Source organism: Passer domesticus, chromosome 6 (genome assembly GCF_036417665.1).
Source record: "Passer domesticus isolate bPasDom1 chromosome 6, bPasDom1.hap1, whole genome shotgun sequence".
NCBI lineage: Eukaryota > Metazoa > Chordata > Aves > Passeriformes > Passeridae > Passer > Passer domesticus.
Genome location: NC_087479.1, coordinates 70,972,112 through 70,999,002, shown reverse-complemented (window position 1 = coordinate 70,999,002; position 26,891 = coordinate 70,972,112). Strand labels below are relative to the sequence as shown.

General features: G+C 55.6%; 1 protein-coding gene across 7 annotated transcripts; it reads left to right on the top strand.

The window, feature by feature from the left end:
• Window positions 1-1,643: 1,643 nt before the first annotated feature.
• LOC135303977 (uncharacterized) lies at window positions 1,644-26,216 on the top strand. Of its 7 annotated transcripts, none has more exons than XM_064426282.1 (32): window positions 1,644-1,848; window positions 2,212-2,283; window positions 2,654-2,710; window positions 2,924-2,983; window positions 3,071-3,172; window positions 3,331-3,438; window positions 4,093-4,164; window positions 4,253-4,324; window positions 4,412-4,513; window positions 4,943-5,059; window positions 5,379-5,450; window positions 5,539-5,610; window positions 5,698-5,799; window positions 6,258-6,365; window positions 7,439-7,495; window positions 18,892-18,963; window positions 19,051-19,152; window positions 19,313-19,420; window positions 20,164-20,235; window positions 20,324-20,395; window positions 20,483-20,584; window positions 21,013-21,129; window positions 21,449-21,520; window positions 21,609-21,680; window positions 21,768-21,869; window positions 22,327-22,434; window positions 23,524-23,580; window positions 23,781-23,852; window positions 23,940-24,038; window positions 24,483-24,596; window positions 25,225-25,390; window positions 25,920-26,216. In XM_064426282.1, exons 1-32 carry the CDS (start codon window positions 1,752-1,754, stop codon window positions 26,080-26,082), a joined length of 2,940 nt encoding a protein of 979 aa, XP_064282352.1. In that variant the 5' UTR covers window positions 1,644-1,751; the 3' UTR covers window positions 26,083-26,216. The 7 variants fall into 7 exon arrangements, with proteins under 7 accessions (XP_064282352.1, XP_064282355.1, XP_064282353.1 ...); XM_064426285.1 differs by having other exon boundaries at window positions 2,912-2,983; window positions 4,424-4,513; XM_064426283.1 differs by having other exon boundaries at window positions 2,912-2,983; window positions 5,710-5,799.
• The last annotated feature ends 675 nt before the right edge of the window (window positions 26,217-26,891 follow it).

Sequence of the window (26,891 nt, the reverse complement as noted above, 5' to 3'; positions counted from 1 at the left end):
GTAGTTCATCTTTTGGATTACACATGCGCACCAAGCTGGTACTGTATAAGCCAATATTGTGTTCTAACATTAAAGATGTGAATCTCATATAATCAACATTTGCCTGGTGTCCAACCAAATTCTCCTCTCTTCCAACTTAATTCAGTCATTGTTATCTCTTCCTTCTTCCTGTTCTGAACAGCTGCAGGAGAACAGTGGGGAGAGGGATAACCCCTCCTCTCCCTTTCTTGCTTGGCATTACACCTTTAACTGTTTTATTATTTCCAAATATAAATTACTGTATCAGTATTGATTACTCTTTCAATGTTGTCAGCATGAATCATACCTATTTACCACACACAGTTCTCATCTTTTGGGCATTTAGGAGCTTTTCACTTTGCTTTGCACCCAAGAAAAATATACCCCCAAATGTGCACAAATAACTCCTTTAGCATGTCCTCCTTTTCAGCTGGCTTTTCCATTGTTCTCTGCTATCTTGTCCTCATCTTTCCACAATTCCTGTGTCTATTCAAGTCCAGCCTGGGACCGTGCACGCATTTGCTTTAGTTCTGTAGTGATTTATGCCCAGCCATCCTGCCAACCACACCCATTTCAATGTTGCAACAACCTGACTCTGGGCTGCAGTATGTGAATCACACTCTGCTGTGTGAGATGGCAGAGCACCAGAGCAGGCTCTGAAGAAGGGGCATTCGGTACATTAGTGAAGTGAGTGCTGGAACCTGGGCTAGCTCTTAGAACTCCGGCACTACGGCAGGAGTCGGGAACTGCCTCGCTATGGGGATTTACCAGAGGCAGAGCCTTTAGTGCCACTTGCTCTCCAGTGCCAGACACAAGCCACGACAGGAACGAAGCACAGGAGAAAGGAGGAGGCTCCCTGTCTTCAGGTTTTGCAAGGAACACCTTAGTCCAGGTGAAGAGAACAGGATGAGAAGCCCCTAGCTGTACTGCCCAAGGGGTTTTGTACACATACAAGTCATGGGGTGGATGCAAACAATGAACCAATAGGGAATCCTCAGGAGAGGAGTGAGGGGATTACATCAAGTGTCTGGGGCCAATTGGGGTAGGAGGGTGGAGAGGATGGGTCACAAGGGCCAATGGGGCTCCCAGGAGTAGGGGAATTCCAAAGGGGAGTTGCAGTAAGGGATTGGCCCAAAGGTTGGGGAACCAAGGGGCTGGGTTGCCTTGACAGGCAGGGAAAGAGCTGGAACAAGGGGTGGGGAAGGGCACGAGGGACAGTTTGGAGGGAGGGTAAAACCCACAAGTAAACCAACTCAGGAAAAAAATGGGGGCACAACAGAGCCCTTATACAACACTTAAAATGAAATCAATCAAATAAATTTCAACTGCAACAATCAAGAGCATCTTGAGGGACGCAGCCTGACCAGCAATGTCAGCAGGCAAAAGAAAGGTTTTGCTGAGCAATGGCCCTTTGATGAAGCAAAACATTTACAATCAGGGCAGTCCATTCATGCGGACGGGCGCACACTCTGGGGGTACAGCTAAGGCCATGAGGTCACAGCAGGGCTCTGGGGTCACAGCAGGCTGAGCTCTCAGCAGGCCCTGAGGTCACAGAGGTGCCAGAGGTGACAGAGCCCCGTGGTTGCACAGCAGCACAAGGAGCCAGCAGTCAGTCCCTGAGCACAACTGTTGCGGCAGCAGCGGCGGTGGCAGCAGCGGTGCTGACGTTGGGACAGCGGTGTCGGGACAGCGGTGGCAGCAAGAGTTGCGGGACTGGCGGAGGACAAGGCACCATGGCCCTTGCTCTGCGCCTCCTACTCCTGCTGCTCCTGGCTGTGGCCCTGCCTGCCAGGGCTGCCCAGGCTGCTCCGCTGCAAGCGCGGCGAGCAGGTGAGCCGGCAGCCTGGCTGCCCTTTCCTGGGACAGCCCTCCCTGCTCCCTGGGAAGGGAAGCACTGGGGATGGTTTTGCCCAGGGCTTTAGGGAGAATTTCCTCTGTGGGAGGGAGAGAGACCCCACGGGCCCTGGGCTACTCCAGCCACCCCTCCAGAGATGTTGCACAGGGCCTGCAAAGAGGCTGGACAGTCACCAGGAGGCAGCCCAGAGCTCCCCAGGCCCCTGTGCAGCTTTGGCCATGTCCATTCACATCTGGCTCCCACAGCCTTACCCAACACCCCTGCATTGCCCAGTTCCCTGTGGCAGAAGGGGATCCCAGCACACCATGGAAATGGTTCTGATCTCTGCTCCCTTCTAGACTGGAATAGTGACATGGGTTTTCAGGAAGTCCTGATGAAGGATGGTTTGAAGTTCCTGGAGGATGCTGGAGGCAAGTTTTCATTCTGTCTTTCCTGAGTGAATAATCAGGATTAATGCAACAAAAGCTCACTTACAAACCATTTCCCTTAACATAATCTTAAGGTTGAAAGAATCTGGAAACCTTGCCCTGCTCCCTTCTGGAGCCCTGAGGGCTCCCACAGGATCACTGTCATTGGGAGGAAGGAGCATTTAGCTTTCAATCTTCCGCCCGTGTGCAATGCCAGTGTGTCCTTCCGTGTGCTCTGTGCAGCCACAGAGAAGAGCAGAGAGGGAAGGGGCCGGGCCGGGCCCAGGGCTGTGCCCCAGGGCTGAGCCTTGTGGGCAGTCTGAGGATCTCCTGCAGTGCCACAGGAGCTCTTCTGTCCTGCCTTTCTTTGCAGCTGAACCTGCCGGTGAAGGCCCCACATCCAGGACTGAGGCTCTGGGAGATGCTGAGGGTAGGTCAAGGCCTTTCCCCTGGGAGAGCTGCCAGCTCAGAGGCCAAAGCTGGGCCAGGGAGGCAGCGCTGCAGGTGCCAGCACAGAACCATGCACGTGTGTGCCCTCGGCCTGCACGATCCCCTCACCGCTCCTGCTGCTCAGTGGTGCCCGTGCAGATCAGCAGAGATGGCAGAAGCTTCTGTGGCTGTTGAGTTACAGGTGTGTCTACAGGGAGGAGATTCATCCGTACGTTGGTGGTTATTGCCAACAAGACCAGTCTGCATGGCAGGGGTGAGTAGTCTGTCCCTGCTAACCCCACAAGTTGAGCACTGCTTTTGTGGGATGCATTCCTGGGAAATGGAAATATTTTTCTCTAAGTTCCTCCAAAGAGGAAGATGCAAGACACAACAGAGAAGATATCCCTGGAACCATCCAAACAGATGAGGCAAGTGCTGAAGAAAATGCTGCAGGGAGGAAAAGGTGGGTGCATTTGCCTCATGCTTCCCCTGGGACGCAGCAGCCGGGGGCTTTGGCTGCACATCTGAACGCATGGTTCCCGGCTCAGCGGGTGGGATCCATGGCTCATTCCCAATGAGGAATTTTTCCATCTGATCCAGCTGTCCCTTTTCCTTCTCCAGAAATGAAAGGAGAGCCTGTGCAGATGGAAGCATTTCCCGGAGGAAGCAGTGGTTCTGTGCCAACATCTGTTGAAGGAAGGGAGGCGACGCCAGGCACAGGCACAGGAGGTAATTGCTGTGCCTCTGGGCCTGAGCCCTGCTGAGGCTTGAGCTGCCCTCTCTGCTGCTTGGCAGTGCGGGCACAGCTTGGACTAGAGCGGCACAGCCCAGGGGAATTATCCCGAGCAGGCTCAGGGCACTCGGGTCCTGAGCAGTCCTGCTGGGGTCCCTCCATGGGAGACATGTCCTGAAACCTGGCAGCGACTGCATGGGGTGCCCACGGTGGGGAAAGGACAGAGGGGGAGAGCAAGGCTCCAGTGTGTCCTGAGAGGGCCTGGCTGTTTGCCCTTGGGATCTGAGAGCTGTCCCAGCAGAAGGAGGGCAGGAGGGACAGAGGGAGGTAGGGAGGGATAGCTGTGGCACTGCCTGCTGCAGTTTGCCCCCATGTTTTAGGGAGGATTTCCTCTGTGTGTGAGGGAGAGATCCTCGGAGCCCTGTGCTGCTCCAGCCACCCCTCCCAGAGATGTTGGTGAGGGCAGGGAAAGAGTGTGGAGGGTAATCAGGAGCCAGCCCAGAGCTCCCCAGGCCCCAACAGCTTTGGCCATGTCCATTCATGTCTAGCTCCCACGGCCTTACCCGACCCCCTTGCAGTGCACAGTTCTCTGTGGCAGAAGGGGATCCCAGCACACACTGAAAAATGTTCTCATCCGTGCTCCGTTCTAGATGAGGTTGCTGGAAAGGCGTCTCCATTACCTTGGATGAATAAAGTTTTGAAGCCCTTGGAGCCTCCTGCAGGTATGTTCTCAGTGTGCTTGCAAGGAGGGATTGGTGACAACCGGGCAGGCACCAGGTGACAGAAGCTTCTGTGGCTGTTGTGTTACAGATGTGTCTCCAGGGAGGACTTCTCCAGCTCCTACCTTGGATGCTGCACATAAGTCCAGCTCCCATGGCAGGGGTGAGTAGTGTGTCCCTGCTGACCCCACAGGCTGAACCCTGCTTTTGTGGGATCCATTCCTGGGAAATGGAACTATTTTTCTCTAAGGTTCTCCAACAGGGAAGATCCTAAACACAACAGATAAGATCTCCCTGGAACCATCTAAACTGATGAGGAAAGAGCTGAAGGAAGCCCTGCAGACAAGAGAAGGTGGGTGCATTTCCCTCATGCTTCCCCTGGGACTCAGCAGCCGGGGGCTTTGGCTGCACATCTGGACACGCCATGCCCGGCACAGCAGGAAGGGATCCATGGCAGCCTCGCTGCCCCGCTGCTGCTTTCACGCCCTGCAGGGCTGTTTCCCAGCCTGGCCTGGCTGCAGCTTCTGCCCAGCCTCTGCAGGAAGGCATTTGGCATCAGCTGACAGGCAGCCCAAACTGTAACACACCCTGAGATCCCCCACAATATCCAGCCCTGCAGATTAGGAAAAGGGTGGCTGTTTGGAGCTGGAAGTGCTCTCATCATGCCACTGTAATCTGGCCATTTTCCTGCACCATAAATTTCACAAATATTCCCTCCGATGCCACTGCCCAAGTGGGAAACAGCTCCATCTGATGCAGCTGTCTCCCTTCCTTTGTCAAGAGATGGACATAGTGCTTCAGTGGAAGGTGGCATTTCTTGAAGGAAGCACTCCATCTTCGGTGCCAGCCCCTGCTGCAGGAAGGAAGGCAATGCCAGACACGGGCACAGGCACAGCAGGTAATTGCTGTGCCGGGCTCAGGCCTGGCCGGGGCTGTGTGGCAGCAGCTCTTCCCCCAGGGCCTGCCCTTGCCCGGCCCGGCAGCAGCCAAAGCTGGAGGCGCCTGGGCTTCCAGGCCTCTGGAGCTGGTTCAGAGCCCCGGGGAAACGGGACTGGTGCAGCAACGTCCCTGGCGCTGCAGCTGCTGCGGAGCTGGCCCTGAGTGCCCAGAGGCCCAAGGCACAGGAGCAGCCCCGAGCGGGAGCCCTGCCGCCAGCCCGGGGCCAGAGCCAGCCCTGGCACACAATGGAAACAGTTCTCATCTTGGTTTGCTTCCAGACTGGGATGCTGGGACGGTTCCTCCATTAGCCTGGCGCTCTGAAGTTGTGAAGCCCTCTGAGCATTCTGCAGGTATGTTCTCACTGTCCCACCAAGGCGTAATGTTTGACTGACTGGTAAGAACCAGGTGACAGAAGCTTCTGTGGCTGTTGTGTTACAGGCGTGTCTGCAGGGACGACCTCACCAACTCCTACCTTGGATGCTGCACAAAAAGCCAGCTCCCATGGCAGGGGTGAGTAGTGTGTCCCTGCTGACCCCTCAGGCTGAGCCCTGCTTTTGTGGGGTCCATTCCTGGGAAATGGAACTACTTTCTCTTAAGGTCCTCCGACAGGAGAGACCAAAGACATGGCAGGCAAGAAATTCCAGGACCCATTAGAAGTCATGTGGCAAATGCTGAAGGAATGTCTGCAGAGAAGGCAAGGTGGGTGCATTTCCCTCATGCTTCCCCTGGGACTCAACAGCCGGGGGCTTTGGCTGCACATCTAGACACGCTGTGCCCGGCACAGCAGGAAGGGATCCATGACAGCCTCCCTGCCCTGCTGCTGCTTTCATGCCCTGCAGGGCTGTTTCCCAGCCTGGCCTGGCTGCAGCTTCTGCCCATCCTCTGCAGGAAGGCATTTGGCATCAGCTGGCAGACAGCCCCAATTGCACCACAGTCCATGCCCACCCTCAGATCCCCTGCAATTTCCTGGTGTCCAGGCAGATCAGATACTGGGGCTGTTTCTGGAAGGAAGCAGCCTTGGGTTGTCCCAAAATCCTGGGTGTTTTCTGATCCTTATTCATTCCTTTCACAAGTGATGCTTCCTGAAGTTGTCACCTTCCCCATTCCCAGTGAGGAATGTTTCCATCTGATCCAGCTGTCTCTTTTCCATTTTCCAGAAATGAAAGGAGAGCCTGTGCAGAAGGAAGCATTTCCTGGAGGAAGCAGTGGTTCCGTGCCAGCCTCTGCTGAAGGAAGAGAGGCCATGCCAGGCACAGGCACAGGAGGTAATTGCTGTGCCTCTGGGCCTGAGCCCTGCTGAGACTTGAGCTGCCCTCTCTGCTGCCTGGCAGTGCAGGCACAGCCTGGACTAGAGCGGCACAGCCCAGGGGAATTATCCCGAGCAGGCTCAGGGCACTCGGATACTGAGCAGTCCTGCTGGGGTCCCTCGATGGGAGACATGTCCTGAAACCTGGCAGCGACTGCACGGGGTGCCCACGGTGGGGAAAGGACAGAAGGGGAGAGCAAGGCTCCAGTGTGTCCTGAGAGGGCCTGGCTGTTTGCCCTTGGGATCTGGGAGCTGTCCGAGCAGAAGGAGGGCAGGAGGGACAGAGGGAGGGATGGATAGCTGTGGCACTGTGTGCTGCAGTTTGCCCCAGGGCTTTTGTATGTGAAGGAGAGAGCCCTGGGGCCCTGGGCTACTCCAGCCACCCCTCCCTGGGATGTTGCTGAGTGCAGGGAAAGAGTGTGGAGAGTGACCAGGAGCCAGCCCAGAGCTCCCCAGGCCACTGTGCAGCTTTGGCCATGTCTATTCCCATCTGGCTCCCACGGCCTTAGCCGACCTCCTGGCAGTGCCCAGTTCCCTGTGGCAGAAGGGGATCCCAGAATGCCACTGATATCGTTCTGATCTCTGATCCCTTCAAGACTGGAATCATGACTTGGATTTTTTTGAAGCCCTGCTGGAAAATGGCTTGAAATTCCTGGAGGATGCTGGAGGCTATTCCTCCGTGTGCCTTTCTTGACAGAATAATCAGGATCAATGTGACAAGAGCTCACTCATAAGCCATTTCCCTTAACATTATGTAAGGGCTGAAGGATTTTGAAATTCTTGCCCTGCTCCCTTCTGGATCCCTTCTGGATCCCACAGGATCGCTGTCAGTGGGAGGAAGGAGCATTTAGCTTTCAATCTTCCTCCCGTGTGCAATGCCAGTGTGTCCTTCCGTGTGCTCTGTGCAGCCACAGAGAAGAGCAGAGAGGGAAGGGGCCGGGCCCAGTGCTGCGCCCCAGGGCTGAGCCTTGTGGGCAGCCTGAGGATCTCTGCAGTGCCACAGGAGCTCTTCTGTCCTGCCTTTCTTTGCAGCTGAACCTGCTGGTGAAGGCCCCACATCCAGGACTGAGGCTCTGGGAGATGCTGAGGGTAGGTCAAGGCCTTTCCCCTGGGAGAGCTGCCAGCTCAGAGCCCAAAGCTGGGCCAGGGAGGCAGCGCTGCAGGTGCCAGCACAGAACCATGCACGTGTGTGCCTGCGCCCTGCACGATCCCCTCACCGCTCCTGTGGCTCAGTGGTGCCCGTGCAGATCAGCAGAGATGGCAGAAGTTTCTGTGGCTGTTGTGTTACAGGTGTGTCTGCAGGAAGGACTTCTCAAGCTCCAGGGCTGGATGCTTGGCCCCAACCCAGCTCCCATGGCAGGGGTGAGTAGTGTGTCCCTGCGACCCCACAGGCTGAGCCCTGCTTTTGTGGGATCCATTCCTGGGAAATGGAACTACTTTCTCTTCAGGTCCTCCAAAAGGGAAGACCCAAGATACTGCAGCTAAAAAGTCTCATGAAGCAGATGAATTTCTGACAGAAACACAGAAGGAAGCACCCGGAGGACAAGGTGGGTGCATTTCTCTCATGCTTCCCCTGGGACTCGGCAGCCGGGGTCTTTGGCTGCACATCTGGACACGCCGTGCCCGGCACAGCAGGAAGGGATCCATGGCAGCCCCGCAGCCCTGCTGCTGCTTTCACACCCTGCAGGGCTGTTTCCCAGCCTGGCCTGGCTGCAGCTTCTGCCCAGCCTCTGCAGGATGGAATTTGGCATTAGTGGATAGGGTGCCCCAACTGTACTGTGGGCCTGAGATCCCCTGCCATTTCCCAGTCTCTGAAAAGATCAGGAGGTGCAGCTCTTTGCTCAAGGGAGTGCACTGGCCTAGCCCCAGTTACCTGGGCTTTTTCCTGATCTTTACCTGTGACTTTGACAAGCATTTCCTGATGAAGATGACACATACCCAGTGGGGAATATTTCCATTTGATCCAGTTGTCCCTTTTTTCCTTTTTCAAGTGATGGACCAAAAGGCTGTTCAGGAGGAGGAACACTCAGGGAGAAGCAGTGGCTCATTGGTAGCCCTAGCTGCAGGAAGGAAGGTGATGCCAGACACGGGCACAGGCACAGCAGGTAATTGCTGTGCCGGGCTCAGGCCTGGCCGGGGCTGTGTGGCAGCAGCTCTTCCCCCAGGGCCTGCCCTTGCCCAGCCCGGCAGCAGCCAAAGCTGGAGGCGCCTCGGCTTCCAGGCCTCAAGCTGGTTCAGAGCCCCGGGGAAACGGGACTGGTGCAGCAACGTCCCTGGCGCTGCAGCTGGTGCGGAGCTGGCCCTGAGTGCCCAGAGGCCCAAGGCACAGGAGCAGCCCCGAGCGGGAGCCCTGCCGCCAGCCCAGGGCCAGAGCCAGCCCTGGCTCCCGACTGGGCAGGGGCTGCGCTGGGTCCTGACAGGGCCTGAGCCTGTCCCCTGGGGCTGGGGGAGCTGTCACGGGGCAGGGAGGGCCAGGGGTGGCAGTGGCTGCTCAGGGATGGCTTTGGCCCGTGTCCCTGGCAGCAGCCACTGCCCAAGCAGCTGCGCTGCCCCCGGGCTCTCCTCCCGGCCTGCTGGGCTTTGTTGGCTGGCACAGCCTGTGCCAAGGGCCGGCAAGGTGCCTGCAGGCCCCAGCTCTGGGGGAAACAGAGAACGTCCTGCCCGTACCCACCGTGCTGCCAGCTCAGCAGTGCAGCACAGCACGGGCTCACGCTCCCCATCGCTCCCACAGATGCAGCCGGCACCACAAGACCTGTTCCCAATGCCCAGGATGGCCTCAGAAGGGGTTTCTGTCAGGGAACCGGCTGCTGGCTAGGGTTTCTGGCAGGCATGCTTTATTTGGAGCTTGTCTTCATGTTGTTCTGCATTGGAATCTGGTATTCCTGGAACAGAAAACAGTGAGTGTTTTATTGCCTGCCCCCTCCAACAGCTTCTTCTCAAAGTCCAGCGTGGACAGGGAGCATTCCCATTGAGCCTGCAGTGGAGTTGTGGCCAGCCCATGATTGTCCAAATAACTCTGCTGAGGGTTCTGCTGCTGCCCAGTGCTTCCATTGGCCTCTCAATTGCTGGGCCTTGTCCTGGGGCCCCGCTGGGGCTGCAGCCAGAGCTGGCTCCCACTGGGGCTGCCTGGCCAAGAGCAGCCCCAGGGGCACAGGGCAGAGGCAGAGGGAGGTGGGGAGGAGAAAGAGCAGGGCCGAGGTTGCCCTTGAAAGGCAGAGGTGCTCTGGGGCCCGCTCCTGGCCAGGGACCCTGCCCAGAGCCGTCCCTGCTGGCCGGGGCCTTGAGGGGCAGCTGTCCAGCTGGGCCCAGCTGTGCCAGCAGCTCCAGCCGTGCTGGGGAGCCTTGCCAGCTCTGGGCCCTGCTGTGCACGAGGGTCCCTGTGTGCCACTGGCAGCTGGGGCCTCAGCCACCTCCTCTCTGCACAGGAGCACCTCAGGACAGGAGTTGGAAGACGGTGGCTGCACCTCACAGCCAGACAGCGTGAGCAGCTCCTCCAGCAGCAGGAACGGCCTGGACAGCCCTCTCAAGTGTTCTGTGAAGAGGACCCCAGAACAACCAACTATGAGGGAACCTCCTTTTACCCCATAGATCCCACTGCCACCTGCTCTCCCCATGGGCCTCCCCAAGCTGCCTTCATCCCTTTTTTTATCTTTGTCTGTCCCATCCCAGCCAACTCGAGTACCTCTAGGGACCCCAGGATCAGCCCAGCACCCTCCAGCCCTTCCTGAGACCAACACATCCCTCCCTCTGCCTCTGAGACCCCTGGCCTTGCCCTCTAGGATTCACTGAAGGTGACACCCCACACCCCTCCCCCCCACCCCCCCGGCTTGCAGGGTAGGCAATGGCCTATTCTTCTGTTTAAATAAAGAGAAGGATCTTTGTTCTGGTTGGAAAGCAAAACCAGTGAGAGACTCCAAGTCAGAAATACAATTTATAAGAAAAAGGGAAAAAAACCCAAAACACATGCAATAATACAAAAGAAAAACCACTGACAGGGTCAGAATACAGCCTGCTGACACCCTGCTAGTTGGGGTGGTGGTAGCAGTCCAGATGAAATGGACTTGTGGAAGTGGTGATCCTGTAGAAACAATCTGGTAGCTCTCATCCTCTGGAAAAGCAGTGGGTAAGGGCAGCGGTTCCTCTGGGAATCCAGTGGAAAGACTGCTTGTTGTGTCCCAAAACCCAGATTATATCCAGCTGGGGATGCTTAGCTCCTCCCCCATGGGCAGAGCATCTCACAGTGGGCTGATATCATTCTGCCTCATGCTGTGGGTCCTTGATTAGCCATGAAACAGAAATGGCTCTGGGAGGGAGTTATCTCTGAGTCATGTGGCAAGACATTGATGGGCCCATTAACAGGAGATAAGGAAGAAACAATGCCCCTCCTGGTTTCAGCAGCTCTTGAGGATGGCATTAGAATACATCTTTACACTGCAACCTAGGACAAGCGGTCACTCCAGTGTCCAGGTGGCAGCAGCAGCAAAGCCCACCCAGCACCAGCACTGACTGAGCTCCATGCCCAGGAGGAGCCGTGGATGCCCACGGTGTGGGCAGGCAGAATCCAGGCAGGGGCTGCTGTTGAAATGGAGGTTTTGGGGGGTTCAATTAAGTTGGCAATATATGGACTAAGCATTTAAATTTTAAATTGTAGAATTATGTGTTGAATTTTAACCTTTTACTTAAGAAACCTCTGCCAAGGTACAAAGGGCATAGGAAAATGCAAATTTCTGAAGCTTCTTGCTATGAAGGACAATACCAGTGTCATAAACAGGGCAGGAGATCTTTCTCCTTTTTAATGCCTTTATTAAAAACATTCAGCTCAGGTTGGGGAGAAACAACAGGTCGCCTGCACCCCTGCTGCTCCCAGGAGCGGCACGGAGGAGGAGGATGATGCAGCTGTGTCCGCTGGTATGCAGGCAGAGCTGGGCCTTCCGTCCTCGAGGGAGTAGTGGGAATTCCGCTTTTTTGGTCTAACATTCCAGGTCCTCTTTCTAGCTGACATCCATTCAGGTTAGGGTGAGTAGTAAAAAGGATCTTAGCAGATACTGGATTAAGTTCCTCACATTTAGACATTACTTAGATTTCTTAATTCCATGTTGACTTGTTTTTTTAGGGTTTCTTTTCCTGTAAAATTGCAAACTTTGGTGAAATGCATTCTCATCTGCATACTAGCTCTGACGTCACCCCCTCTACCCTGCTACCTGCAGGCTCTGGTGAAGCAGCAGGGGGACAATTGCGCTTGATTTCTGACCATTAACAGGTAATTGAAGAAAAACTATTAACAAGAGGTGATTGCAACATGAAGCTATCAACAAGAAATAGTCAACACTTCAACTCTCAACAACTGGCCCAACCTGTTTAACTTTGCAACCTTAAAAAAAAAATGGATAATTTGTGGGGGTGAACACACCAGGTGTGGAGACACGAGGCTTGACTCCATTTCAGAAGGCTGATTTATTATATATTCTATTAAAATACTACATTAAAACTATACTAAAAGAACAGAGAGGAAAAAATGACCAGAAGGCTACAAAGAAGAAGAATAGAATGGAATGCATAACAAAAATCTTGTGACTGCTCACAGGCTCAACACAGGTGGCTGTGATTGGTCATCAAGTGAAAACAATCCACATGGACCAATGGAAGATGCACCTGTTGCATTCCACAGCAGCAGATCGTTATTGTTTACATTTCTTTCCTGAGGCCCTCAGCTCCTCAGAAGGGGAAAAATCCTAGGAAAGGATTTTTAATAAAATATCATAGCTACAGATGACTTTTTTACTCATAACACCAGGAGAAGACCAGGGAATACAAGAAGCCTAGACTAAGGAGCTCCTCTGTCTCCAAGCTGATCCAAACCAACAGACGTACTCAGATAAGCACCAAAGGACCACAGTGCACGCACACAGGAGAAAAGTTCAAAAGTTCAGTCATGAGCAAGACCACAGCCTTCGGCCTCAGGGACCACCAAAGACCCCAGTGTGACCACCACAGGAAACAACGCGTGCCCAGAAGGGCGTGGATCTCATCGCCATGTGAGGGGAGGACAGGCGGGGCCAGGGGTTGAATGTGCATGAAGAGATTGTGTAATGCATTGCATATGGAACATGTTTGTGAACAAAGATGTGGCTCAGACCAGGGCTCGGGGCACAAGTTTTCACAAGAGCCATCTCACTTGTGCCAGGCCCTGACACGCATACCCACTTCATAACTACATCAGGTTGTGGAGTGTCACTATAGGACATGAAATAAAACAACACAGACACGCATCTCTCCAAGGTAAAAAAGAGGGCAGTTGAATTTCTGATTCCAACATTTACAGATTTCCAAAAGTGACAGTGGATTGGAGGGTGAAAGTGCCACCTCTCCAATGACACTGGACAAACCAACAGTCCATCAAATTTCTCCTCCTGCAGAAAAGAATGCATAACAATAAGTTATTTGCATAAAGTGTGTGAGAAAGTTTGCTACAAGAATGTAAACATCAGAAGGCTTAGAAGAAGAACTTGTCCTAGGGTGAGGTTATGATGCTTGCATCCCCAGTCGTGTGTTCTGTTAATGCTGGATATTACGTACTGTGCCTTCACGACAGGCCCTGAAGAGCAAGGTTTGTTTTGGTTTGTTATCAGCCTGCTCCCCCACGGCTGGCAGGACAGACAGACGGCGCAGTACATAGTGCAGCTTTTGCTTTTTGCTTTGCTTTCTGTTGCTTGCTTTGCTCTTGCTTCTGCTCTGCTCCCGCTTTGCTTTTGCTTTTTGGCTTCTGCTTGTTAGTCAGTTTAGCTAAGCAGTCCAGATTTTTCCCTGGACTGTTTTTCCTTTCCCTTTTTAGGGCCACTCACACCTGCTCCAGACTGGGACCTGGGAAACACCGAGAGTTTGCATCCTGTGGCTGCAGCAGCTATCCGCAGTGCCGGAGGGAGTGACAACAGAGCCACCACTGCCAGGAAAGACTTTCTGAATTTGTCATCCTTTTCAGATCAATGAAAGCATTGTCATCTGGTATTGTTCATTTTGTGTGCTGGGGGTGTTTTGCCTGTCAAATAAACAGGTTCTTTCCACTTCTCTCCAAGGAATCCTTCCCGACCCGCTGGGGGGAAGGGGCCATGTGGGGTTGCTTTCTGGGGGGCCCCTTTGGAGGTTTTCTCCCAGACTGACCCTAATCCAGGACAGAACATTAAAAACCAGGGCGAGAGTGGAGTCTATTTATTCTGCATATGGCTTCACTGTGACCAGCGGTGGGGCCCCGAGGGGATGGGGCAGCCCATGCTGAGCGTCCCTGGGCTGAGGGACATTTCCTTCCGTGGGATCATCTGGGCCCAGACCTCCTCCAGTGCCATGCCCAGGAAAAGAGGGAAGCCATCAAGAGTATCTCCAGGGACACGGCCGGACCAGCAATGTCAGCAGGCAAAACAAAGCTCCTCCCTAATTAACACACACTTGATAGGACCTAATTGATGGGCCATCACCAATGCAGGGTGCTGCACAGGGTCTGCTGCTCTCAGCCAGGGCGGGAAGGGAAGGGAAGGGAAGGGAAGGGAAGGGAAGGGAAGGGAAGGGAAGGGAAGGGAAGGGAAGGGAAGGGAAGGGAAGGGAAGGGAAGGGAAGGGAAGGGAAGGGAAGGGAAGGGAAGGGAAGGGAAGGGAAGGGCTGTGTGGCCTCGGGGTCCGACATGGCTGGTGAGCAGCCCCAGAGACACAAAAACCCAGGTGCAACCAGGCTTGATTTCCAGGTCAAAACACACGGCATAGCTGGCCTGGACTTCCCTGTAGGGCACGTGGGGGCTTTGGAGTCCCCCGTAAGGTGCACGAGGGGCTGGGGTCCCTAGTGACACACCCAGGGATATTTTAGGTTTCCTCTGAGGCATGGAGGGCACTGGGGTCCACTTCAAGTCGTGCAAGGGATTTGGAATCCTGTGTGAGGCATGCAGAGGGTTTGGGATCTCTCCCAAAGTGTGCAGGGTGCTGGGATCTCTCCTGAGGCACATGTCACGGTTCTGGGGTCTCATTTCACATGTAGAAAGGGCTGTGGATGCTCATAAGCGTGCAGGTGCTTTGTGTCCCTCCTGCTGCGCGCAGTGGGGCTGGAGTGCCTGCTGAGGCACGCAGGGGACGGGGACCTCCGGCAGTCCCTCCCGGGCCCGTGCGGCTTGGGGCTGCCGTGGCCCAGGGCCAGCCGCCGTGCCGGGATGGCGGTGGCGAGGCACCGAGGCAGAGCTGCCCCGCCGGGTCACGCTGCCCGGCACGGCACGGGCGGTGCTGAGCGCCGGGCAGGCGGCACCGCCAGCCCAGGGGCCACAGCCCCGGCCCTGCCTCTTTTGGGGCCGGGCACAGACAGCCCCGCGGGACGGGCACCGCTCAGCGCCCGAGGGGATGGAACAGATGCCAGAGGAGCCCCAGGAGCCCTGGACAGGGCCCTGGCGTTGCCCGCCCGGCTCCCCCGGGCCTGTGGCCATCCCGGGCAGCAGGGGCTCGCTCTGGGCCGTGCTCTCCCCGGCCAGCGGGGCTCCGGGCCAGCACCCGGCTCCTGCCACTGCCCTGAGAATGCTGAGGGGCTTTCGGGGCAGAACTGAACTTGACAGGGACAGAATTCATAGGAGACTTGTTTTGGCCTTTTACAAGGTTAACTGAGAAACAACTTAAAATCCCAGGCTAAATCGTCTGCTTTAACGCGTGGGAATTCCTTCAAGACCCTTCCTAACTCCCGTGGTGCCGGGCCGGGCCGCGTCCCAGCGAGCACCAACACCCAGCAGCTCGATGTATGCAGCACGGCTGGAAGCGAGTCAGTATCCCTACAGCTGCCCGCTCTGCCTGCAGGGCTGTCACGCAACAGCAATGTTCCAGAAGGAACAGGTATTTTTACATCCTCAGGACCGTGTGATCTTTGGTCCTGGTGGTGGATCAGAGAGAAAAGCCAAATGTGACAGACTAAACTTGACTGTAGGAGACCCTCAGCAGAGGGTCTGGGGACCTGTGGTGCCAGCCAGTGGCCCGGCACTCGGACACAGCAGGAAGACCCCAGACTATCACACTTCACCTGGGAAGGTAGAAAAGCTCAGGGGTTCTTTGTTCAAGGTCCCCCAGAGGCACCAGCTGAAGCTGCCACAGTTCCACCTTGATAAAATTGTTTAAAAAGATCCAGAGGTCTGACACTCTGCTGTGGAGGACATTCCACAGGCCATATTTGCCCAATTATCCAATCAAAAAAATTAAATGTATCACCACTTTAAATTATGTAACTTAATATATATACCATTGAATACACTCGAAACACTGACTATATAATTTGGTTTAAATTGCGAATAATCTGGCCCTGATAATAGCGTATAAGCAAAACTAACCATGCGGGGTATGTGTGAGGTACGGAATGCAGGGCTTTTGGACCTCACGTACTAGCTTGTCAAGCCAAAATTCCCCTTTTTATGCTGTATGTCATTACCATCTCCTCCCATTTTCGATTCGTCACACTTGTATCACTGCCCTCATCATCACCTTTACCACGCATGCTTCACACTTCTTTAAGTAAGTTGTACCACTCTTTGGGGATCTTCTTTGAGGAAGGCCTCTCCTCTTCCTCCATGTCCTGTAGTTCACCTTTTGGATTACACATGCGCACCAAGATGCTACAGTATAAGCCAATATTGTGTTCTAACATTAAAGCAGTGGATCTCGTATAATCAACATTTGCCTGCTGTCCAACCAAATTCTCCTCTCTTCCAACTAAATTTAGTCATAGTTATCTCTTGCTTCCTCCTGTTCTGAACATCTGCAGGAGAAAGGTGGGGAGAGGGGGGACCCCCTCCTCTCCCTTTCTTGCTTGATATTACACCTTTAACTGTTTTATTGTTTCCAAATATTAATTAATTTATCAATATTCATTACTGTTTCAATTTTGTCAGCATGAATCATACCTATTTACCACACACAGTTCTCATCTTTTGGGCATTTAGGAGCTTTTGATTTTGCTTGGCACCCAAGAAAAATATACCCCCAAATGTGCACAAATAACTCCTTTAGCATATCCTCATTTTCAGCTGGTTTTTCCATTGCTCTCTGCTGTCTTGTCCTCATCTTTTCACAATTCCTGTGTCTATTCAAGTCCAGCCTGGGACAGTGCACACATTTGCTTTAGTTCTGTAGTGATTTATGCCCAGCCATCCTGCCAACCACACCCATTTCAATGTTGCAACAACCTGACTCTGGGCTGCAGTATGTGAATCACACTCTGCTGTGTGAGCTGGCAGAGCACCAGAGCAGGCACTGAAGAAGGGGCATTCGGTACATTAGTGAAGTGAGTGCTGGAACCTGGGCTAGCTCTTAGAACTCCGGCACTACGGCAGGAGTCGGGAACTGCCTCGCTATGGGGATTTACCAGAGGCAGAACCTTTAGTGCCACTTGCTCTCCAGTGCCAGACACAAGCCACGACAGGGACGAGGCACAGGAGAAAGGAGGAGGATCCTTGTCTTCAGGTTCCGCAAGGAACACCTAAGTCCAGGCGAAGAGAATAGGATGAGAAGCCCCTAGCTGTACTGCCCAAGGGTTTTTGTACACATACAAGTCATGGGGTGGATGCAAACAATGAACCAATAGGGAATCCTCAGGAGAGGAGTGAGGGGATTACATCAAGTGTCTGGGGCCAATTGGGGTAGGAGGGTGGAGAGGATGGGTCACAAGGGCCAATGGGGCTTCCAGGAGTAGGGGAATTCCAAAGGGGAGTTGCAATCAGGGATTAGCCCAAAGGTTTGGGAACCAAGGGGCTGGGTTGCCTTGACAGGCAGGGAAAGAGCTGGAACAAGGGGTGGGGAAGAGCAGGAGGGACAGTTTGGAGGGAGGGTAAAACCCACAGGTAAACCAACTCAGGAAAAAAATGGGGGCACAACAGAGCCCTTAAATAACACTTGAAATGGAATCAATACAATAAATTTGAACTGCAACAATCAAGAGCATCTTGAGGGATGCAGCCTGACCAGCAATGTTAGCAGGCAAAACAAAGTTTTTGCTGAGCAATGGTCCTTTGATGAAGCAAAACATTTACAATCAGGGCAGTCCATTCATGCGGACGGGCGCACACTCTGGGGGTACAGCTGAGGCCATGAGGTCACAGCAGGGCTCTGGTGTCACAGCAGGCTGAGCTCTCAGCAGGCCCTGATGTCACAGAGGTGCCAGAGGTGCCAGAGCCCCGTGGTTGCACAGCAGCAAAAGGAGCCAGCAGTCAGTCCCTGAGCACAACTGTTGCGGCAGCAGCGGCGGTGGCAGCAGCGGTGCTGACGTTGGGACAGCGGTGTCGGGACAGCGGTGGCAGCAAGAGCGGCGGGACTGGCGGAGGACAAGGCACCATGGCCCTTGCTCTGCGCCTCCTACTCCTGCTGCTCCTGGCTGTGGCCCTGCCTGCCAGGGCTGCTCAGGCTGCTCCACTGCAAGCGCGGCGAGCAGGTGAGCCGGCAGCCTGGCTGCCCTTTCCCGGGACAGCGCTCCCTGCTCCCTGGGAAGCGCTGGGAATGGTTTTGCCCCGGGCTTTAGGGAGGGTTTCCTCTGTGGGAGGGAGAGAGACCCCACGGGCCCTGGGCTACTCCAGCCACCCCTCCAGAGATGTTGCAAAGGGCCTGCAAAGAGGTTGGAGAGTGACCAGGAGCCAGCCCAGAGCTCCACAGGCCCCTGTGCAGCTTTGGCCATGTCCATTCACATCTGGCTCCCACAGCCTTACCCAACACCCCTGCAGTGCCCAGTTCCCTGTGGCAGAAGGGGATCCCAGCACACCATGGAAATGGTTCTGATCTCTGCTCCCTTCTAGACTGGAATCGTGACATGGGTTCTCAGGAAGTCCTGATGAATGATGGTTTGAAGTTCCTAGAGGATGCTGGAGGCAAGTTTTCATTCAGCCTTTCCTGAGTGAATAATCAGGATCAATGCAACAAAAGCTCACTTATAAACCATTTCCCTTAATATAATCTTAAGATTGAAAGAATCTGGAAACCTTGCCCTGCTCCCTTCTGGAGGCCTGAGGGCTCCCACAGGATCACTGTCAGTGGGAGGAAGGAGCATTTAGCTTTCAATCTTCCTCCCGTGTGCAATGCCAGTGTGTCCTTCCGTGTGCTCTGTGCAGTCACAGAGAAGTGCAGAGAGGGAAGGGGCCAGGCCCGGGGCTGTGCCCCGGGGCTGAGCCTTGTGGGCAGCCTGAGGATCTCCTGCAGTGCCACAGGAGCTCTTCTGTCCTGCCTTTCTTTGCAGCTGAACCTGCCGGTGAAGGCCCCACATCCAGGACTGAGGCTCTGGGAGATGCTGAGGGTAGGTCAAGGCCTTTCCCCTGGGAGAGCTGCCAGCTCAGAGCCCAAACTTGACCACGGAGGCAGCGCTGCAGGTGCCAGCACAGAACCATGCACGTGTGTGCCCTCGCCCTGCACGATCCCCTCACCGATCCTGCGGCTAAGTGGTGCCCGTGCAGATCAGCAGAGATGGCAGAAGCTTCTGTGGCTGTTGAGTTACAGGTGTGTCTGCAGGGAGGACTTCTCCAGCTCCAGCACTGGATGCTCAGCCCCAACCCAGCTCCCATGGCAGGGGTGAGTAGTGTGTCCCTGCTGACCACACAAGTTGAGCTCTGCTTTTGTGGGATCCACTCCTGGGAAATGGAAATATTTTTCTCTAAGGTTCTCCGACAGGGAAGATCCAAGACAGAACAGACCAGATATCCCTGGAACCCCCCAAACAGACGAAGCAAGAGCTGAAGGAAATGCGGCAGGGAGGACAAGGTGGGTGCATTTTCCTCATGCTTCCCCTGGGACTCAGCAGCCGGGGGCTTTGGCTACACATCTGGATGAGACTGTCCCGGCACAGCGGGAAGGGATCCATGGCCCATTCCCAATGAGGAATGTTTCCATCTGATCCAGCTGTGCCTTTTCCTTTCTTCAGAAATGAAAGGAGAGCCTGTGCACATGGAAGCATTACCCAGAGGAAGCAGTGGTTCCATGCCAGCCTCTGCTCCACGAAGGGAGGCCATGCCAGACCCAGGCATGGGAGGTAATCGCTGTGCCTCTGGGATTGAGCCCTGCTGAGGCTTGAGCTGCCCTCTCTGCTGCTTGGCAATGTGGGCACAGCCTGGACTAGAGCGGCACAGCCCAAGGGAATTATCCCGAGCAGGCTCAGGGCACTCGGGGACTGGGCAGTCCTGCTGGGGTCCCTCCATGGGAGACATGTCCTGAAACCTGGCAGCGACTGCACGGGGTGCCCACGGTGGGGAAAGGACAGAGGGGGAGAGCAAGGCTCCAGTGTGTCCTGAGAGGACCTGGCTGTTTGCCCTTGGGATCTGGGAGCTGTCCCAGCAGAAGGAGGGAGGGAGGGAGGGAGGGAGGGAGGGAGGGAGGGAGGGAGGGAGGGAGGGAGGGAGGGAGGGAGGGAGGGAGGGAGGGAGGGAGGGAGGGAGGGAGGGAGGGAGGGAGGGAGGGAGGGAGGGATAGCTGTGGCACTGCCTGCTGCAGTTTTCCCCAGGGCTTTAGGGAGGATTTCTTCTGTGTATGAGGGAGAGAGTCCCAGGGCCCTGCATTTCTCCAGCCACCCCTCCCAGGGATGTTGCTGAGGGCAGGGAAAGAGTGTGGAGAGTGACCAGGAGCCAGCCCAGAGCTCCCCAGGCCCCTGTGCACCTTTGGCCATGTCTCTGTTCACATCTGGCTCCCACAGCTTTACCCTTGCAGTGCCCAGTTCCCTGTGGCAGAAGGGGATCCCAGCACACGCTGGAAAATATTCTCAATTGTGCTCCATTCTAGATGAGGTTGCTGGGAAGGCTTCTCCATTAGCTTGGATGAATAAAGTTTCCAAGCCCTTGGAGCCTCCTGCAGGTATGTTCTCAGTGTGCCACCAAGGAAGAATTGTAGACAACTGGGCATGAACCAGGTGACAGAAGCTTCTGTGGCTGTTGTGTTACAGATGTGTCTACAGGGAGGACTTCTCCAGCTCCTAACTTGGAAGCTGCACAAAAGCCCATCTCCCATCAGAGTGGTGAGTAGTGTGTCCCTGCTGACCGCACATGCTGATCCCTGGTTTTGTAGGATCCATTCCTGGGAAATGGAAATATTTTTCTCTAAGTTACTCCAACAGGGAAAATCCAAGATACAACAGATAAGATATCCCTGGAACCATCCAAACAGATGAGGCAAGAGCTGAAGGAACTCCTGCAGACAAGACAAGGTGGGTGCATTTACCTCATGCTTTCCCTGGATCTCAGCAGCCGGGGGCTTTGGCTGCACATCTGGACATGCCGTGCCCGGCACAGCAGGAAGGGATCCATGGCAGCCTCGCTGCCCCGCTGCTGCTTTCATGCCCTGCAGGGCTGTTTCCCAGCCTGGCCTGGCTGCAGTTCCTCCCCAGCCTCTGCAGGAAGGCATTTGGCATCAGCTGACAGGCAGCCCAAACTGTAACACACCCTGAGATCCCCCACTATATCCAGCCCTACAGATTAGGAAAGGGTGGCTGTTTGGAGGTGGAAGTGCTCACATCATGCCACTGTAACCTGCCCATTTTCCTGCTAATTAAATTTCACAAATATTACCTCTGATGCCACCGCCCAAGTGGGGAACAGCCCCATCTGATGCAGCTGTCTCCCTTCCTTTGTCAAGAGATGGACATAGTGCTTCAGTGGAAGGTGGCATTTCTTGAAGGAAGCACTCCATCTTCAGTGCCAGCCTCTGCTGCAGGAAAGAAGGCAATGCCAGACACGGGCACAGGCACAGCAGGTAATTGCTGTGCTGGGCTCAGCCCTGGCCAGGGCTGTGTGGCAGCAGCTCTTCCCCCAGGGCCTGCCCTTGCCCGGCCCGGCAGCAGCCAAAGCTGGAGGCGCCTGGGCTTCCAGGCCTCTGGAGCTGGTTCAGAGCCCCGGGGAAACAGGACTGGTGCAGCAACGTCCCTGGCGCTGCAGCTGCTGCGGAGCTGACCCTGAGTGCCCAGAGGCCCAAGGCACAGGAGCAGCCCCAAGCGGGAGCCCTGCCGCCAGCCCAGGGCCAGAGCCAGCCCTGGCACACAATGGAAACAGTTCTCATCTTGGTTTGCTTCCAGACTGGGAGGCTGGGAAGGATTCTCCGTTAGCCTGGCGCTACGAAGTTTTGAAACCCTCTGGGCATTCTGCAGGTATGTTCTCACTCTCCCAACAAGGCATAATGTTTGACTGTCTGGCAAGAACCAGGTGACAGAAGCTTCTGTGGCTGTTGTGTTCCAGGCGTGTCTGCAGGGACGACTTCACCAACTCCTACCTTGGATGATACAGAAAAGCCCAGCTCCCATGGCAGGGGTGAGTAGTGTGTCCCTGCTGACCCCTCAGGCTGAGCCCTGCTTTTGTGGGATGCATTCCTGGGAAATAGAACTACTTTCTCTTAAGGTCCTATGACAGGAGAGACCAAAGACATGGCAGGCAAGAAATTCCAGGACCCATTAGAAATCATGTGGCAAATGCTGAAGGAACGTCTGCAGAGAAAGCAAGGTGGGTGCATTTCCCTTGTGCTGTCCCTGGGACTCAGCAGCCATGGGCTTTGGCTGCACATCTGGACACGCCGTGCCCGGCACAGCGGGAAGGGATCCATGGCAGCCTCGCTGCCCCGCTGCTGCTTTCACGCCCTGCAGGTCTGTTTCCCAGCCTGGCCTGGCTGCAGCTTCTGCCCAGCCTCTGCAGGAAGGAATTTGGCATCAGCTGATAAGCAGCCCTAATTGCACCATACTCCATGCCCACCCTCAGATCCCCTGCAATTTCCTTCTGCCCTGGCAGTTCAGATGTTGGAGCTGTTTGGGGAAGGAAGCAGCCTGGGTGGTCCCAAAATCCTGGGTGTTTTCTGATCCTTATCCATTCCTTTCACAAGTGATGCCTCCTGAAATTGTCCCCTACCCCATTTCCAGTGAAGAATGTTTCCATCTGATCCAGCTGTCTCTTTTCCATTCTCCAGAAATGAAAGGAGAGCCTGTGCATATGGAAGCACTTCCCAGAGGAAGCAGTGGTTCCGTGCCAGCCTCTGCTGCAGGAAGGGAGACTGTACAAGGCACAGGCACAGGAGGTAATTGCTGTGCCTCTGCGCCTGAGCCCTGCTGAGGCTTGAGCTGCCCTCTCTGCTGCTTGGCAATGTGGGCACAGCCTGGACTAGAGTGGCACAGCCCAGGGGAATTATCCCGAGCCGGCTCAGGGCACTCGGGTACTGAGCAGTCCTGCTGAGGTCTCTCCATGGGAGAAATGTCCTGAAACCTGGCAGCGACTGCACGGGGTGCCCACGGTGGGGAAAGGACAGAGGGGGAGAGCAAGGCTCCAGTGTGTCCTGAGAGGGCCTGGCTGTTTGCCCTTGGGCTGTGGGAGCTGTCCCAGCAGAAGGAGGGCAGGAGGGACAGAGGGAGGGAGGGATAGCTCTGGCAATGCCTCCTGCCGTTTTCCCCAGGGCTTTAGGGAGGATTTCTTTTGTATGTGAAGGAGAGAGCCCCGGGGCCCTGTGGTGCTCCAGCCGCCCCTAGCAGGGATGTTGCTGAGGGCAGGGAAAGAGTGTGGAGAGTGACCAGGAGCCAGCCCAGAGCTCCCCAGGCCCCTGTACACCTTTGGCCATGTCCATTCCCATCTGGCTCCCACGGCCTTAGCCGACCCCCTGGCAGTTGCCAGTACCCTGTGGCAGAAGGGGATCCTAGAATGCCACTGATATCGTTCTGATATCTGCTCCCTTCTAGACTGGAATCATGACTTTGATTTTTTTGAAGCCTTGCCGGAAAATGGCTTGAAATTCCTGGAGGATGCTGGAGTCTATTCCTCCATGTGGCTTTCTTGACAGAATAATCAGTGTCAATGAGACAAGAGCTCACTCATAAGCCATTTCCCTTAACATTATGAAAGGGCTGAGGGATTCTGAGAATCTTGCCCTGCTCCCTTCTGGATCCCTGAAGGATCCCACAGGATTGCTGTCAGTGGGAGGAAGGAGCATTTAGCTTTCAATCTTCTTCCCGTGTGCAATGCCAGTGTGTCCTACCATGTGCTCTATGGAGTCACAGAGAAGTGCAGAGAGGGAAGGGGCCGGGCCCAGGGCTGTGCCCCGGGGCTGAGCTTTGTGGGCAGCCTGAGGATCTCCTGCAGTGCCACAGGAGCTCTTCTGTCCTGCCTTTCTTTGCAGCTGAACCTGCTGGTGAAGGCCCCACATCCAGGACTGAGGCTCTGGGAGATGCTGAGGGTAGGTCAAGGCCTTTCCCCTGGGAGAGCTGCCAGCTCAGAGCCCAAACTTGACCACGGAGGCAGCGCTGCAGGTGCCAGCACAGAACCATGCACGTGTGTGCCCTCGCCCTGCACGATCCCCTCACCGCTCCTGCGGCTCAGTGGTGCCCGTGCAGATCAGCAGAGATGGCAGAAGCTTCTGTGGCTGTTGAGTTACAGGTGTGTCTGCAGGGAGGACTTCTTCAGCTCCAGGGCTGGATGCTTGGCCCCAACCCAGCTCCCATGGCAGGGGTGAGTAGTGTGTCCCTGGTGACCCCACAGGCTGAGCCCTCCCCTTGTGGGATCCATTCCTGGGAAATGGAACCACTTTCTCTTAAGGTCCTCCAAAAGGAAAGACCCAAGATACTGCAGCCAAAAAGTCTCATGAGGCAGATGAATTCCTGAGAGAAACACAGAAGGAAGCACCCGGAGGACAAGGTGGGTGCATTTCCCTCGTGCTTCCCCTGGGAGTCAGCAGCCGGGGGCTTTGGCTGCACATCAGGACACGCCGTGCCCGGCACAGCAGGAAGAGATCCATGGCAGCCTCGCTGCCCCGCTGCTACTTTCACGCCCTGCACGGCTGTTTCCCAGCCTGGCCTGGCTGCAATTCCTCCCCAGCCTCTGCAGGATGGAATTTGGCATTAGCTGATAGGGTGCCCCAACTGTACCGTGGGCCTGAGATCCCCTGCCATTTCCCAGTCTCTGAGAAGATCAGGAGGTGCAGCTGTTTGAACAAGGGAGTGCACTGGCCCAGCCCCAATTACCTGGGCTTTTTCCTGATCTTTACCTGTGACTTTGACAAGCATTGCCTCATGAAGATTCCACCTCCCCAATGGGGAATATTTCCATTTGTTCCTGTTGTCCCTTTTTTCCTTTTTCAAGTGATGGACCAAAAGGCTGTTCAGAAGGAGGAACAGCCAGGGAGAAGCAGTGGCTCATTGGCAGCCCTAGCTGCAGGAAGGAAGGCAATGACAGACACGGGCACAGGCACAGCAGGTAATTGCTGTGCCGGGCTCAGCCCTGGCCGGGGCTGTGTGGCAGCAGCTCTTCCCCCAGGGCCTGCCCTTGCCCGGCCCGGCAGCAGCCAAAGCTGGAGGCGCCTCGGCTTCCAGGCCTCTGGAGCTGGTTCAGAGCCACGGGGAAACGGGACTGGTGCAGCAACGTCCCTGGCGCTGCAGCTGCTGCGGAGCTGGCCCTGAGTGCCCAGAGGCCCAAGGCACAGGAGCAGCCCCGAGCGGGAGCCCTGCCGCCAGCCCAGGGCCAGAACCAGCCCTGGCTCCCGAGTGAGCAGGGGCTGCGCTGGGTCCTGACAGGGCCTGAGCCTGTCCCCTGGGGCTGGGGGAGCTGTCACGGGGCAGGGAGGGCCAGGGGTGGCAGTGGCTGCTCAGGGATGGCTTTGGCCCGTGTCCCTGGCAGCAGCCACTGCCCAAGCAGCTGCGCTGCCCCTGGGCTCTCCTCCCGGCCTGCTGGGCTTTGTTGGCTGGCACAGCCTGTGCCAAGGGCTGGCAAGGTGCCTGCAGGCCCCAGCTCTGGGGGAAACAGAGAACGTCCTGCCCGTATCCACCGTGCTGCCAGCTCAGCAGTGCAGCACAGCACGGGCTCACGCTCCCCATCGCTCCCACAGATGCAGCCGGCACCACAAGACCTGTTCCCAATGCCCAGGATGGCCTCAGAAGGGGTTTCTGTCAGGGAACAGGCTGCTGGCTACTGTTACTGGCAAGTGTGCTTTGTTTGGGGCTTGTGTTCCTGTTGTACTGCTTTGGAATCGGGTATTCCTGGAAGAGAAAACAGTGAGTGTTTTGTTGCTCTCCCCCTCAAACAACATGTTTTGGAAGTCTAATTTGGACGGGGAACATTCCCATTGAGGCTGCAGTGGAGTTCTGGCCAGTCCATGATTGTCCAAACAACTCTGCTGAGGGTTCGGCTGCTGCCCAGTGCTTCCATTGGCCTCTCAATTGCTGGGCCGTGTCCTGGGGGCCCCGCTGGGGCTGCAGCCAGAGCCGCCTCCCACTGAGGCTGCCTGGCCAAGAGCAGCCCCAAAGGCACAGGGCAGAGGCAAGGGAGGTGGGGCGGAGAAAGAGCAGGGCCGAGATTGCCCTTGAAAGGCAGAGGCGCTCTGGGGCCCGCTCCTGGCCAGGGACCCTGCCCAGAGCCGTGCCCTGCTGGCCGGGGCCTTGAGGGGCAGCTGTCCAGCTGGGCCCAGCTGTGCCAGCAGCTCCAGCCGTGCTGGGGAGCCTTGCCAGCTCTGGGCCCTGCTGTGCACGAGGGTCCCTGTGTGCCACTGGCAGCTGGGGCCTCGGCCACCTCCTCTCTGCACAGGAGCACCTCGGGCCAGGAGTTGGAAGACGGTGGCTGCACCTCACACCCAGACAGCGTGAGCAGCTCCTCCAGCAGCAGGAACGGCCTGGACAGCCCTCTCAAGTGTTCTGTGAAGAGGACCCCAGAACAACCAACTACGAGGAAGCCTCTTATTGCCCCATAGATCCCACTGCCACCTGCTCTCCCCATGGGCCTCCCCAAGCTGCCTTCATCCCTTTTTTTCTCTCCGTCTGTCCCATCCCAGCCAACCCGAGTTCCTCTAGAGACCCCAGGACCAGCCCAGCACCTTCCAGCCCTTCCTGAGACCAACACATCCCTTCCTCTGCCCCTGAGCCCCCTGGCCTTGCCCTCTAAGAAACACTGAAGGTGACACCCCACCCCACCCTCCCCGCCCTCCCCCCCCCCCCGCTTGCAGGGTAGGCAATGGCCAATTCCTCTGTTCAAATAAAGAGACGGATCTGTGTTGTGGTTTGAAAGCAAAACCAGTGAGAGACTCCAAGTCAGAAATACAATTTATTAGGAAAAGGGAAAAAAAAATCAAAACACATACAATAATACAAAAGAAAAACCACTGACAGGGTCAGAATACAGCCTGACACCCTGCTAGTTAGGGTGGTGGTAGCAGTCCAGCTGAAATGGACTTGTGGCAGTAGTGATCCTGTAGAAACAATCTGGTAGCTCTCATCCTCTGGAAAAGCAGTGGGTAAGGGCAGATGTTCCTCTGGGAATCCAGTGGAAAGACTGCTTGTTGTGTCCCAAATCCCAGATTATATCCAGCTGGGGATGCTTAGCTCCTCCCCCATGGGCAGAGCATCTCACAGTGGGCTGATATCATTCTGCCTCATGCTGTGGGTCCTTGATTACCCATGAAACAGAAATGGCTCTGGGAGGGAGTTATCTCTGACTCATGTGGCAAGACATTGATGGGCCCATTAACAGGAGATAAGGAAGAAAACTATGCCCCTCCTGGTT

Excerpts from the sequence above, each read along its gene's own strand:
- LOC135303977 (XM_064426279.1), top strand. The coding sequence starts at position 1,752 with ATGGCCCTTGCTCTGCGCCTCCTACTCCTGCTGCTCCTGGCTGTGGCC. Across the intron at positions 5,060-5,378 it reads CACGGGCACAGGCACAGCAG|ACTGGGATGCTGGGACGGTT; the intron begins GTAATTGCTGTG and ends GTTTGCTTCCAG. Across the intron at positions 22,435-23,523 it reads ACAAGGCACAGGCACAGGAG|CTGAACCTGCTGGTGAAGGC; the intron begins GTAATTGCTGTG and ends CTTTCTTTGCAG.